Here is a 14,922-nt window from a genome sequence, read left to right on the forward strand (position 1 = left end):
AATTTCTGTAGAGAAGGCCCATTCTTAAGACTGTGCTCTTAGAGATTTTATTCCAGCTATACAGCTTGTCATATACGCTGAATTTTTCTTTTTTGACCACTCCTACAGAGACCACAGTGGAAAAGATACAGTGGTCATTACAGGGTTAGACTGCTTCCTGTTTTCTAGGAGTACCTCATAAAATGAAGTTATGTGTCTTAAATATCATACTTTTATTTCATATATGAAAGCTTATGGAATAATGTAATTCTACTTAGTGTTGTGGATGTTTTAAGTTTTTCTTTTATAGCTTTGTCTTTTTAGCAATATTAATACTTTAAAAAAACTTAAATAACCTTGGGTGAAACTGAAATCATAGTGAAGACGTTTTGGTTTTTCATTCTGTTTAGTTCACAGAATCAGGTGGTTACTATTTAGAAAAGCCTCTGGTTTCTAAAATTGGCTAGTTACTAAAACTCTGTTTTTCAAAGACAAATAGAAAAAGCTTCAGATAATATAGAAGCAACTGGCCAGAGCATTTTCATTATTTTAACAGCAAAGTCATTAAAGAGTCATACAGTACCTATATGAGTAACAGAAATAAATTAGGAAATTTGGTTGAAAATGTGGTTATTTTTTTCTCTTCCTAAGTACTTATTCCCTGATGCTGCTTCTGAGAAACCATTAGATGGAACTTCATCAGCAGACAATAATCCTTCATCAGAGAGTGAAGAATATGTAAGTTGACTAAGTTGATTTGAAGTTCGGTGATTAAAATGCATCATATTTCTAAGGGTTCGCCATATCTCTAGTTTAGTAGTGTAAGGATCTTTTTATTTTAAAAATCATTTTAAGGAAACTTGAGTGGAGATCATGGTTTCTACTCAGAAAATGACCTGCTATAGAACATTGGCATATTTTGAGTAGCAAGAGCTTCTCTGGTAACAATGAAAACACACACACACACACACACACACAGTGCATGATTGTAGGAATTCCCTCATTTTAGACTTTTTGTAAATTATAAAATGTACATTTTGCAACAGATGTATATACATTGGCAAGAAATGTATGTTTCTTGTATTTCAAACTAGAGGGTGAGTGAAAAACTCTTTAATGAAGTAAAATGAAGTACAGTTTTCCTTATCCAGGTCTTTGATAAATTGAGAATTGAAAGTTTAAATGACGGGTGTAGAGGTATATCAATGTCTTATAGTAGTTATTGTTAAGGAGTAGGTTTCATGAAGTGAGGGGGAAAAGCAAAGATTTACATTTTCACTTTCTACAATTCTTAGTTTATTTTATATTTTTGTTTTGACAGCAAGTGTGTACTATTTTTAATTAAAAGGACTTTTAAAGCAACACATGAAATTTGGAATATATCTTTAAGATTCCAGAGAAGAATTTGAAACTTGTACTGTTAGCCTCACCAAAGTATAGCTTCGGTGTTTTGATCCTTGTAGAAATCTTGAAAATATGGAACTGCCTAAGAATAATTTAGGCAGTAATACATTAGACATTGATAAAAGCTAGTCTGAGTAAGGTAGATTAATTTTAGTATTAAAATTTCCACTCACACAGTTTTCAATTATACATATAAATATGTTAACAAATTTTGCTTTGTTTCTATTTTGTTAAATTAGAATCTCTACAATCAATTTAAATCTGCACCATTTGACAGTTTAACATACAAATTGGCTTTGTGTCTTTGTATGATCAATTTCTATCATGGAGGACTGAAAGGAGTGGCACACCTCTGGCAGGAATTTGTTCTTGAAATGCGTTTCAGATGGGAAAACAACTTTCTGATTCCAGGGTAATAATTTCATTTTCCATTTGTATAGATAGGACTTTTGTTTGTTGGCAGACTTTGACTTTTGGACCATTCTCTTCTAAAAAAAAAAATCTGTTGTAAGAAAATGGTAAGAAACTTTGGACATGATTTATATTCAGAGGTATTCACTGCAGCAAATTTATAATGGGGGAGAGAAAGGTGAAACAACTTAAGTATCAAACATAAAAAAAATAAATTATATATCTCTACAGTGGAAAGTTATGGATCCATTACAAGTTTTTTCTCCAAGAATCTCTAATAATATTGAAGATGACCTTAATATTTATAGTAAAGTAGAATATAATACTGCATATATCAAGCACTTTCAATTCTATGTAGAAAAATATTTGGAAAGAAATATAGCCAAATGTCAACAGTTTTCTCAGCTGTGTAATTATATTTTTATTTTGTTCTTTATACATTTGTGTATTTTTCTAAATAGTATATAGTGAACATATATTTTTATGTTTGGAAGGGAAAATATCTTTAAAGTTTATAAGTTTAGGTATTAAACATTACTTGTGATTTTTTTTTTTTTTTGGTATAGCTGATACTGACATTTCACTGAATCACATAAGAGAGTTTAGTTAGTGTAAATGTCGATACTACATAGGTTATTGCTCATCTGCCTTTGTTTTTCCATGATATGTAGAGATTCATCATATGAGTAATACGAAATGGTGACATCCAAAAATGTTTGTCTTCTGTCATTTGTCAGTCTCTGCTTAGTTAGATTCTCTTTGCTGATTACTGGTAATTTAGAGACTTAGAGGCAGTCCTGGCAAAAGAGAGGTGGAAATTGATGGTTTTTATATTAAGAATCCACTATAATAATTGAAAACTGAAAAGACAGTTTAATCATTTTGTATGGTGTGAATTACTGTATGCTAGCTACTTCCTGGGGTGGATTTAGAGACTTTTTTTTTTTTTCATTTTAACTTTCTATTAGCTTGGGAACTATCACTAGTTTATTACTATGCTTCGAAATATCTCTTATATTTGCTGTTGGTGATTTGTGGGCTAGGAGAATAGAATAAATTTTTATCTTAATCTTACTTGCTGCATTTCAGCTATCCTACCTCTGTAACTCTAGTTTTGGTTTCTTATCAATGGAAAAAAATTGTGGTAGTATAAAAATTCCACATATCTGAAGCAATTTTACTGAAACTAATCTTTATTTTCCCACTACTTTATTTGATAGCTTAACAAGTGGACCCCCAGATCTAAGATGTTGTTTACTACATCAGAAACTGCAGGTAAAGGTTTTCCAATGGCCGTATATAATGCGATCTTGAGTTTATTCTAATGCTAAATTTCCATATTGATTATAGACTTTTCTATTTGTGCTGCTGTAGGTTACTTAAAATCACTAAGTCCCAACAAGGTCTAGGGGAAGGGTGGAAAATGAAAATTAAATGTTCAAGCAGTGGATAAATTTTGATTTTACTGTAACTAATATATATATTTCTGTTTCCTTAAGATGTTAAATTGTTGTATTGAAAGAAAGAAGGCACGTGATGAGGGGAGAAAGACAAGTACTTCAAATAATGTAACTAACACATATCCAGGGGATGCTGGAAAACATGGAGACCACTTGGGGCCAGATAATCTAAAAGACATGGATAAAGAAAAGGGAGAGGTGGGAAAATCCTGGGATTCTTGGAGTGATAGCGAAGAAGAATTTTTTGAATGTCTAAGTGATACTGAAGAACTTAAGGGAAATGGACAAGAGAGTGGCAAGAAAGGAGGACTTAAGGAGATGGCAAATTTAAAACCAGAAGGACGACTCCACCAGCATGGGAAACTTACATTGCTGCATAATGGAGAACCTCTCTACATTCCAGTAACCCAGGTAGGACATGGATTGTTTCTTTAAGTTTTAATTTTAAAGAAATTTGTTGTTTATATAACTTCATCCTAGTAGGAAATGATTGTTTTGGGTAGGGACAATTCTTTAAACACTCTGTGTTCAATGATCTAAGATTTGAAATCTGAATAAACTGTAGTGGTTTTTAGGTCTACCATTTTTGAAATGAAATGTTTTGAAGTATAAGTAGATAGTATAGTTCATTATATATAAGGTAATCTATTATTTCTAAACTGAGTGATGAGTACTCGTTTTATTTTTTAAGTATATTTTATTGATTATAGTTTTCCCAAATTTTCCACCTTTATTCCCGCTCCACCCTGCAACCCCCAACCCTCCAGCATTCCCCCCTCCCTCGCAGAGTTCATGTCCATGGGTTGTACATATGATTTCTTTGAGTTCTCTGTATCCTATGCCATTTTTGACATCTCCCCGTCTATTTCATGCCTACCAATTATGCTTCTTCCCTGTAACTTTTCCCCCTATTCCTTTCTTCCCCCTTCCCCCTTCCCACTGAAAACCCTCCATGTGCAGTCCATTTCTCTGATTCTGTTCCTGTTCTAGTTTGTTTAGTTTTGGTTTTTGTTGTTTTTCTTTTTCTTTTCTTTTCATTCTTTTTTTTTTTTTTTTAGGTTCATTTGTTGATAGTTGTGAGTTTGCTGTCATTTTACTGTTCTTTTTTTTTAATCTTCTTTTTCTTAGGTAAAGGTAAGTACCTTTAACATTTCATATAATAATGGCTTGGTGATGAACTCCTTTAACTTGACCTCATCTGGGAGGCACTTGATCTGCCCTTCCATTCTAAATGAAAGCTTTGCTGGATAGAGCAATCTTGGATATAGGTCCTTGTCTTTCATGACTTCAAATACTTCTTTCCAGCCCCTTCTTGCCTGCAAGGTTTCATTTGAGAAATCAGCTGATAGTTTAATGGGAACTCCTTGTGGGGAACTGTCTCCTTTTCTCTTGCTTCTTTTAGGATTTTCTCTTTATCTTTCATCTTGGATAACTTAATGATGATGTGCCTTGGTGTGTTTCTCTTTCGGTCCAACTTCTTTGGGACTCTCTGGGCTTCCTGGACTTCCTGAAAGTCTATTTCCTTCACCAGATTAGGGAAGTTTTCCTTCATTATTTGTTCAAATAAGTTTTCAGTTTCTTGGTCTTCCTCTTCTCCTTCTGGTACCCCTAAAATTTGGATACTGGAATGTTTCGGATTGTCCCAAAGTCTTGAATTCTTTCTTCATTCTGTTCCTGTTGAATGTTTATTTTTTCCTTTTGTTTCAAATTATTGCTTTGAGTCCTGGTTTCCTTCCTGTCACTGTTGGTTCCCTAAATACTTTGCTTTATTTCATTTTGGGTATCTTTCATTTTTTGACCAAGCTTAATCAGTTCTGTGAGCACTTTGATTACCAGGGCTTTAAATTCTTCATCAGATAGGTTGGCGATCTTCTCGCTTAGCTCTCTGTCTGAGGTTTTGCTCTTGTTTTTTATTTTGGCTCTCTTTCTTTGTTCAGGGCCCCTGTTAAGTTGTAAGGGGGCGTGGGGCCTTAGGTATGGACTTGGGCAGGGCAGCCCTCCTTGCCGTGTTACAGCACTGCTTGTGGGAGAGGGGCCAGAGAGGGAACAGTGCAGCTCCTGTGCTCATCAGTAGCCCACTTTTCAACGAACCCTTGTGTGAGACTGGGAGTTTCTCCCACTGTGGCAACCACTATAGTCCACAGCCTGCTGAGTCTCACTTTCCCCTTAAGTCAGCCCTATCCGAGCAGCCCACCGCAGGTTTTCTGTCAACACCTTACCAGTCTGGTTGTTGTGTTTGACCGTTCTTTAATTCTGTGGTTGTCGGAGTTCCACGCACTTTGATTTTTCTGGCACTTCTGTTGTTTATTGGTTTTAGATTGGTTATCCTCCTTTTGCTTGTGCAAGGAAGCGTAGGTTTCTATCTACACTTATATCTTGGCCAGAACTCAATATTTTTAAATTTTTTTAATTATATTTTATTGATTATGTTATTACAGTTGTCCCAAATTTTTTCCCCTTTGTCCCCCTCCAACCAGTATCCCCTTCCCTCTAGCAATGCCCCCCCTTAGTTCATGTCCATGGGTAGTGCATAAAAGTTCTTTGGCTTCTCCATTACCTATGCTGTCCTTAACATTCCCATGTCTATTCTGTACCTACCAGTTAGTGCTTCTTAATCCCTGCACCTTTCCCCCCATTTTCTCCCTTCCCCCTCCAAATGATCTCCATAACTATGATTCTGTTCCTGTTCTACTTGTTTGCTTAAGTCTATTATTTGGATTCAATTATTGATAGTTGTGAATTTATTGCCATTTTAATGTTCATCATTTTGATTGTCTTTTTCTCATATAATTCCCTTTAGCATTTCATATAATAATGACTTGGTGATGATGAACTGCTTTAGTTTACCTTTTCTGGGAAGCACTTTGTCTTCCCTTCAATTTTAAATGATAGCTTTGCTGGATAGAGCAATCTTGGATGTAGGTCTTTCCTTTTCTCCACTTTTGAATACTTCTTGCCAGTCTCTTGTAGTGTGCAAAGTTTCTTTTGGGAAATCAGCTGACGGTCTTATGGGAACTCCTTTGTAGGTAATTGTCTGCTTTTTTCTTGTTGCTTTTAGGATTCTCTCTTTATCTTTTTTTTTAAACTTATTTATTTATTTATTTTATTTTAGAGAGGAAGGGAGAGAGAGAGGAAGAGAAGCCTCAGTGTGTGGTTGCCTCTCACATACCCCCAACCAGGGATGTGGCCCACAACCCAGGCATATGCCCTGGCTGGGTATCAAACTGGCGGCCCTTTGAGTCACAGGCCAGCACTCAATCCACTGAGCCACACCAGCCATTGCAGTTATTTTTATATTTAAAAACCCCTGTAACTACCAGCTAGGTCAAAATATAGACAATTCCACCATGCTAGAACAATACTGATCCATAGAACCTTTTGTGAAGATGAAAATGTATATTTTCTATCTCTGCTGTCCAGTACTATAGCCCTTATCCATATATGGCTATCGAATGCTTGAAATGTGGCTAATGCACCTGAGGGACTGAATTTCTTATTTAAATTTTAATAACAAGATGTATTGGATAGCACAACCCAGTACTCCCCTCCAGGTAACTCTTTTTTCTAACTTTCATCACTACAGGTTAGTTTTGTTAATGTTTGAACCTAATAAATGGAATCATACATTGTGTACTCCTGTGTTGAACTTTTTTTATTTAACTACCATCTGTGAGATTCATCCATGTTGCTGTATATATTGATATGGCATGGTTATTTGTAGTATATTACATTAATATGCTATAATTTGCTTATCCATTCACCTGTTGATGGAAATTGAACTGTTTACAGTTTGAACTGTCATTAAAAAAACATTCTTACGTAGTAAACATAGGCACTTTCTATTGGAGTTATTCTGAGTAAAAATGTTGGGTTATGTGATAGAAATATGTTTTGGCTTTAGTAGATATTACTAGTCTACCAAAGTGTTTGAACTAATTTACATTCTCTTCAATAGTGTATAATAATTTTAGTTTATTCCATATAATTCCTGACATTTGTTGTGTCAGGGGCCCCAGCACCACTCCTAGGTTTGACGATTTGCTAGGAGGACTCGCAGGACTCATCATACAGTCATGCTCATGGTTGTAATTTAATACAGCAGAAGAAGTGTCATATGGGACAGAGTTCAGAGGATATCAAGCACAAGCTTCCAAGAGAGTCCCCTCTCAGTGTAGTCACACAGGATGCACTTAATTCTTCCAGCAGTGAATTGTGACAATACATAAAATGTCTACCAGGGAAAGTTGTTAGAGGCTTGGTGCTCATAGTTTTTCCTGAGGGCTGACACCCAAACCCTATGTTTAGGGAACCTCTGCCTAGCATGTATCAAAATTCCAGACTCCCAGAAGGAAAGCAGGTATTCAGCATAAGCCACATTATTTGCACAAAGAGTTTAAGCACAGTGAACCATTTTAATCAGTTCTGACTGTGGCGGGCACCCTACCAGAATCCAAGTTTCCAGATGCCACCCAAGAGCCAGCGCTGCAAGCAAGTCTTTCTTTCTAAGGATAGCAGTGTGAAGCCTGCTATTTTAACACTTCTTGGCATAGTGGATAATTTCAGTCATTTACATTTTTGCCTTTCTCTTGGGTATGTAATAGTATCTCATGTTTTTACATTTCCCTAATGAATAATGATACCTAACACATTTTCACATATTTATAGCCATTTGGATATCTTCTTGGTGAAGTGCCTTTTTAAGACCTTTGCCTATTTTTTAAGTTAGTTGTCTTTTTTCTTATTGCTTGGTAGGAATTCTTCATATATTCTTGATATGAACCTTTAGTCATATATATGTATTACAAATAATTTTTCCTATTCTCTGGCTTGCTTATTCACTATTTTAAATTAAATTATTTTTTTGTTGTTGTTCAAGTACAATTGTTTTCATTTTCCCACCTCCACTTTTCCCCACCTCCCAACTTCAGTGCTACCCCCACTTTGGCTTTGTCCATGTGTCCTTTATACATGTTTCCTGACAACCCCTCCCCTTCTTTCCACCGTTATCCCTCTCCTTCCAGTCCCCTCTGGTTACTATCAGTTTGTTCTTTATTTCTGTATCTCTGGTTCTATTTGGCCTGCTTGTTTGTTTTGTTGATTAGGTTCCACTTATAGGTGAGATCATATGGTATTTGTCTTTCACCACATGGCTTATTTCACTTAGCATAAAGCTCTCCAGATCCATCCATACTGTCATGAAGGGTAGGAGTTCCTTTTTCCTTTCTGCGGCATAGTGTTCCATTGTGTAAATGTGCCACAGTTTTTGATCCACTCAGTTACTAATGGGCACTTAGGTTGCTTCCAGTAGTTGGATATTGCAGATTGTGCTGCTATGAACATTGGGGTGCATAAGTTCTTTTGAATTGGTGTTTCAGGGTTCTTAGGGTATAGTCCTGACAGTGGAATCACTGGAACAAAAGGCAGTTCCATTTTAAGGTTTTGAGGAAATTTCATACTGTTTTCTATAGTGGCTGTACCACCAACAGTGTACTAGGGTTCCCTTTTCTCCACAACCTTGCTAGCACTTGTTTGTTGATTTGTTTATGATGGCCATTCTGACCAGTGTGAAATGGTATTTCATTGTGGTTTCAAGTTGCATCTCTGATGGCTAGTGATGCTGAGCATCCTTTCATATGTCTCTTGGCCTCTGTATATCCTTTTTGGAGAAGTGTCTATTCATGTCCTTGGCCCATTTTTAATTGGATTGTTTGTCTTCCTGGAGTGGAGTCATGTGAATTCTTTACATATTTTGGAGATCAAACCCTAATGCAGGTGCAAATAAATATATTTTCCCATTGGTTGGTTCCCTTTTTGTTTTCTAATGTTTTCTTTAGCCATGCAGAAGGTTGTTATTTTGATGAAGTTTCATTTATTTATTCTTTCCCTTGTGTCCCTTGCTCTAGGGGACATATCATTGAAAATATTGCTGCGTGGACTATCTGAGATATTCCTGCCTATGTTCTCCTAGGACTTTTAAGGTGTTGCAACTTGGAGCCACCTCTGGTGATGTCAGATGTTGACCCCTAAAGATGTGAGACTTCAGGGATCTACTGTTTGTGGCTGACTCCTTCAGTTGTTAATCTAGTTATCTGCACTTAGCAGTCAGGCTTAAGCACAGTAGGGTGAGAAAGAATCCCTCCTGTGTTCTGGGTTATTGTTCCCCCTTGGGCTGCTGCAGTTCCTAGGGCAGTGGACTGCCTGAGTGGCGTGGCTGCTGGGGTATGGGGGATGATTCAGCACTGGGATCCCAGCAGCTACTCTTTCAGTTCTCTCCCCAAAGCCTTCATCCCCAGTCTTTCCTCAAACGTCTCCAGTCCCGTCTACAGTCCCATCTGCCCCCCTCCCATTTGCCAGGAGCCCAGGGTAAGTGGCTACAAATGAAAGTTTTTGTGTCGACCCTTTAAATGGTTCTTTGCATTTCTAGCTGTCTGTCTCTGGCAGAGAGCAACCCTGCTACTTTTTACTGCTGGTTGTTATTTGTATACTTTTTTTGGGTTTTGGCACTCTAGGCTGGGGATGTCTCTGGCAGAGAGCAACCCTATTACTTTTTGCCACTGGTTGTTATCTGTGTACTTTTTGGGTTCTGGTGCTCTAGGCTGGGGATCCCAGCTTAGGAGTTAGACCCCACACTTCTCAGGGGGGGTCCCACAAGCCAGGTAATTATCCCTCTAGTGCTGCCACCTATAGGCACCCAACCAGCCTTCTTGAGTCTCCACCATACTTCTTACCGTCAGGTTGTGCTAAAGCTGATTCTTCTGTCTGAGGGTTATAAGGCTTCTCTCTCGGTATGGTGCAGTTGTTTGTTTCAGGTGATGTCTCCACAATTTCATTGTAATTCCAGATTGGTCCTGGGAGGAAGTTAGTATGACTTTTATTTACTCCTCCACCGTCTTGCCTAGGTCTCACCTTCTTAATGATTAGTTAAATTGGTATTCTTAATTTTAGTATGTCCTATCTAACAATGTGTTTCTTATGTGGATAGTACTTTTTTCTCTCATTTAAGAAATCTTTGCCCTGGTCATTGTGGCTCAGTTCAGTGGATCATAATCCCATAAACCTAAAGGTCATAGGTTCAGTTCCCAGTCGGGCACATGCCTAGGTTGGTTACAGGTTCAGTTCCTTTTCTCTGTCATCGATGTTTCTCTCCCTCTCCTAAAAATCAATAATCATGTCCTTGGGTGAAGATTGAAAAAAAAAAAAAGCTGCACTTCAATGACCTTCACATGGGCTCATATGGTTCCCACCTCCCCTGGAGCTTTGTTATTTTACCTGTATATGTTTGCAACCCACTTCACATTGACGGTATTTGGTATAAGGAAGAAGTTAAGATCCTCTTTTTTCGTAAGGATATGCAGTTTTGTTCCAACACCATCATTATTCAAAAGATCTACTGTTTCCCACAGAGTGGCAGTGGTATCTTTGTAAATCATCTGTCTGTGTGTATTGGTCTGTTTCTGAATTGTGTATTCTGTTCTATTAGTCTCTTTGTCTATCCTTTTGCCAGTAATGGACTGTGTTTATTACTATAGCTTTATAATAAGTGTTTCTGTCTTATAATGTAAATCATCTGACTTTTTTCTTTAAGATCATTTTGGCTGTCCTTTGCGTTTTGGGGGGTTGGTTTTTTGTTGTTTTTGTTTGTTTGTTGTACATTTGAAAATCAGCTTGGCAGTTTCCACATACAAAATAATCCTGCTGGGATAGTAATTCATACTGCATTGAATTTATAAATCAGTTTGGAAAGAATTGAAATCTTAACAGTTATATTGAGTTCCATGACCATGAAATATCTTTTATTTTCTTTATAGTTTCTTTTACTTTGTCTAATCAGTTGTTTTATAGTTTTCAATGTAGAGGTTTTGTATATCTTTCATTAAGATACTTTAAAGTTTTTATAATTTCTTAAATGTTATGAATGGTATTTAATAACCATTTTAAATTTAATTTCTAAGTTTCCCCTGACATGTAGAAAGTTGATTTTTGTATATTGACCTTGGATCTGTAGCAGTCTTATTACATTCACTTATTATTTCTCATAGTTTGTAAATTATTTGGGTTTTCTTATGAACAGAATCATGTTGTCTGTTTATATCGACAATTTGAGTTTTGATTTTCAAACCTTTACATTTCTAAAAAGTTTTCATGCCTACTTCACTGGCTGGGACCTCCAGTACAGTGTTGAATAGTGGATATCTTTCTCATGTTTCCAATCTCAGAAGAAAAGCTTGTGATGATTGTTGAGGGTATCTGATGTGCCGTAGATATCATTAATCATGATAGGGAAATTCTATTCCTGGTTTCCGAGAGTTTGTATTATGAACAGGTATTGTATTTTGTCACATGCTTTCCTTGCATATTGAGGTCATACGATAATTGTGAGTTTTAAATGAAATTACATGTGGTAAATGAGTAAGAGTCTCTGGTCCAAAGTAAGCATTCGATTTTTAGCTATTACTCTTCTGATTACTTTTTCTTATATAAGATATAAGTGGCTGGTATTGGTTCTCAAGATGCAAAGGTTTACTTAAAAGTATTAATAACTGGTTTCATATTCTAAAATGGGTTGACAAATTGTTGTAATAGTATAGTGGGATGTTAGGATATTTGCTAATTTTAAACATGAATTCTGTTAACTTTATTATCTACGCTTATATTGTTTCTTTGTCAGATGTCTATCATTTAAGAGATTAGTTGTTTGGTTTGACAGGCCTTATGCTTTTTGCTTCATGATATCCTTTTAAAATAAATTACGTTTTAGATATTTTATCACTGTTTCATCACTGTTTTGGGTAATACTATTTTTAGTATTACCACAGAAAATTACAAAGCTGAAAACCAAGCATGTATTTTTTCTTATTTTGTTATGAAGCATGCAGTTGGCATTAGGATTTTGTTGTATAGAGCTGGGTTTGGGGATCTGGTAGAACTAGATTCATGCCCTTGCACCACCACTTATTAGCAGTATTGCTAGTAGAAGCTATGTTTCCTCTCTGAGTCTTTATTTCTCTCTAAGGAAGCAATAATTTTGTTTACATTTTCTAGAGTTTTATGTAACTACATTATCATTTGTGAGGTGTTTTTTTGTTGTGGTGGTGGTAATCTTTTAGCATTATTTTAAGATTCATGCATATGTTGTGTATATCAATAATCATTCATCGTTATTGCTTAGTAGCGCTCCGTTGCATGGATCTATCACAGATCCATTCTTTTTTTTTTTTTTTTGATGGAAGTCTCAAAAATCAGCATTTGAAAATTTTTGAAGGTGATGGATATTATTCATTATCTTGATGGTGGTTTGTTTCATGGATGTATATTTAGCAAATACACTCTTTCAATTATTCTGTGTTGATATAGATCAAAAAAGTTGTTAAAAATTAAATTGTCATGCAATGGATAATTGACAAGAAGGAAAACATGGAAGTATCTCTATGTTGTTCTAATGTATCTCCAGTTTTAAATCTTACCTGTTGTTTAGTGAACCAAAATTAAATACTTTAAAAGCCACTAATGGTTTGCATTACTCTAGGCTGTTTAGGATTAAATCACATATCATTTTTAAAAGCATTTGGCAATAAATTAATGTTAAAGTTATTTTTATGATATATTCTTTCTATTTCCAGGTTCTAATTAACAGTACTCCCTAATTTTAATGATTAGTTGCAGATTGTCTTGGTTTGATTAGGTTAATAGTCCAACAAGGATGTTCTAGAAGCTCAAGTTTTCTTTTTCTTCAAAACAGCATGTTTCTCTCATTTCGTTCAGATGCTTCAGTTTCCAACTTTAAATTTAGAGTCTAAATCTGAAATAATTAAAACTTATTTTTCTCTCAACATGTCTCATATGTATTTTGAAATTAATTTTTAAAAATTATTTCAGTCATTTTATTTGGAGTGGAATCTCTTCTCCCTCTCCATTTCCAAATAAATCTCTTTCCTATTTATTCTAAATCCTGTACCAGTGATTTCCTATGTGGTGGTCTAGGATTCTTATTTTAAAAATATATTTTATTGATTATGCTATTACAGTTGTCCCATTTTCCCCCCTTCACTCCCCTCCAACCTGCATACCTTCTCCCACCCACATTCCTCCCTTTTTAAGTGTGGTTGTTAATAACTGTGAATGTGCTGTCCTTTCACTGTTCATATTTTTTGTCTTCTCTTTCTGTCCCTTTAACATTTCATAAAATAAGGGCTTGGTGATGATGAACTCCTTGAACTTGACCTTATCTGAGAAGCACTTTATCTGCCCTTCTATTCTAAACAGAAGTTTTGCTGGAGAGAGTAATCTTGGTTGTAAGTCTTTGGATTTCATGACTTGTAATACCTCTTTCCAACCCCTTCTTGCCTGTAAGGTCTCTTTTGAGAAATCAGCTGACAGTCTGATGGGGACTCCTTTGTAGGTGACTGTCCCCCTTATCTCTTGCTGCTTGTAGGATTCTCTCCTTCATTTTAATCTTGGCTAATGTAATGATGATGTGCCTTGGTGTGTTTCTTCTTGGGTCCATCTTCTTCGGGACTCTCTGAGCTTCCTGGATTTCCTGGAAGTATATTTCCTTTGCCAGATTGGGGAAGTTCACCTTTATTATTTGTTCCAATAACTTTTCCACTTGTTGCTCTTCCTGTTCTCCTTCTGGTACCCTTATAATTCAGATGTTGGAACATTTAAAGGTTCCTAAGGTCCTGGAGGTTCCTAAGCCTCTCCGCATTTTTTTGAATTCTTGTTTCTTCATTCTTTTCTGTTTGGTTGTTTCTTTCTTCCTTCTAGTTCACTGCATTGATTTGAGTCCCAGTTTCCTTCCCATCACTATTGGTTTCCTGACCATTTTCCTTCATTTCACTTAGAGTAGCCTTCATTTTTTCATCTAATTTGCAACAAAATTCAACCAATTCTGTGAGCATCCTGATCACCATTGTTTTGAACTATGCATCTGATAGGTTGGCTATCTCTTGGTCGCTTAGTTGTATTTACTGTGGAGCTATGATATGTTCTTCCATGTGGGCCTTTTTTTTTTTTTTTGTCTTGTCACATGGCCTGTTACATGGTGAGGGGCGGAGCCTTAGGTGTTCACCAGGCTGGGGCAACCCCAATTGCTGGGTTGTGAGGCTGTATGTGGGGGCAGGAACCAAGAGGGAATGATGGCACTTGCTCTGCTCTCTTTCAGATTTCAGTACCTTCTGCCACTTCCCCCAGCAAACTGGGCCTTTTATGGTGCCGATTCTTGTGTGGGTGGGCTTGTCTCCATTCTAGGACCCTGTGGTTCTCTCCAACAAACTCTCCTGTGAGGCTGGGAGTCTCTCCCAGCACCTCAACCCTTACATGTGTTTTCAGTGGGTGTTTTGAGGCTTTGTTTCCCCACACTGGGACCCTGGGTTACAAGGTCTGTCTCACTCTTCAGTTTCACCTGGTTTATCTGCATGTGAATGTGAGACCACCCTGTCAGCCAGCCACCTTAGGCACCATGCCCTGCTTTCCAGTCGTTGCCTCAGTGGGTCTGCTTGTTGCCACCCCATGCCCGGGGTCTGCCCTCTGCCATCTTGTGTGCCTGGGATTTGTCAGCTGCTGCCTTGCTCTCCCAGTATTACTGCTTTTTTTGCCATGACCTGACTCTGCCCTTCTTACTGGTCTGGATGAATGTGTCTATTTTAACTCTTTGGTTGTCGGACTTCCG

At 36.7% G+C, this 14,922-nt stretch overlaps 1 protein-coding gene across 6 annotated transcripts in view; it reads left to right on the forward strand.

Moving 5' to 3' along the window:
• The window catches only part of RAB3GAP1 (RAB3 GTPase activating protein catalytic subunit 1), a 120,179-nt gene that overhangs the window by 80,128 nt on the left and 25,129 nt on the right, over positions 1 to 14,922 (forward strand). For all 6 annotated transcript variants that reach the window (XM_037167194.2, XM_053666855.1, XM_053666873.1 and 3 more), the window contains 4 exons: positions 631 to 717; positions 1,623 to 1,795; positions 3,015 to 3,069; positions 3,294 to 3,665. In XM_037167194.2, coding sequence (XP_037023089.2) covers positions 631 to 717; positions 1,623 to 1,795; positions 3,015 to 3,069; positions 3,294 to 3,665 — 687 coding nt within the window. The remainder of the gene's footprint in view (positions 1 to 630; positions 718 to 1,622; positions 1,796 to 3,014; positions 3,070 to 3,293; positions 3,666 to 14,922) is intronic.

The sequence above is a fragment of the Artibeus jamaicensis genome, unplaced genomic scaffold (genome assembly GCF_021234435.1).
Source record: "Artibeus jamaicensis isolate MK-2021 breed Jamaican fruit bat unplaced genomic scaffold, CSHL_Jam_final contig_1284, whole genome shotgun sequence".
Lineage (NCBI taxonomy): Eukaryota > Metazoa > Chordata > Mammalia > Chiroptera > Phyllostomidae > Artibeus > Artibeus jamaicensis.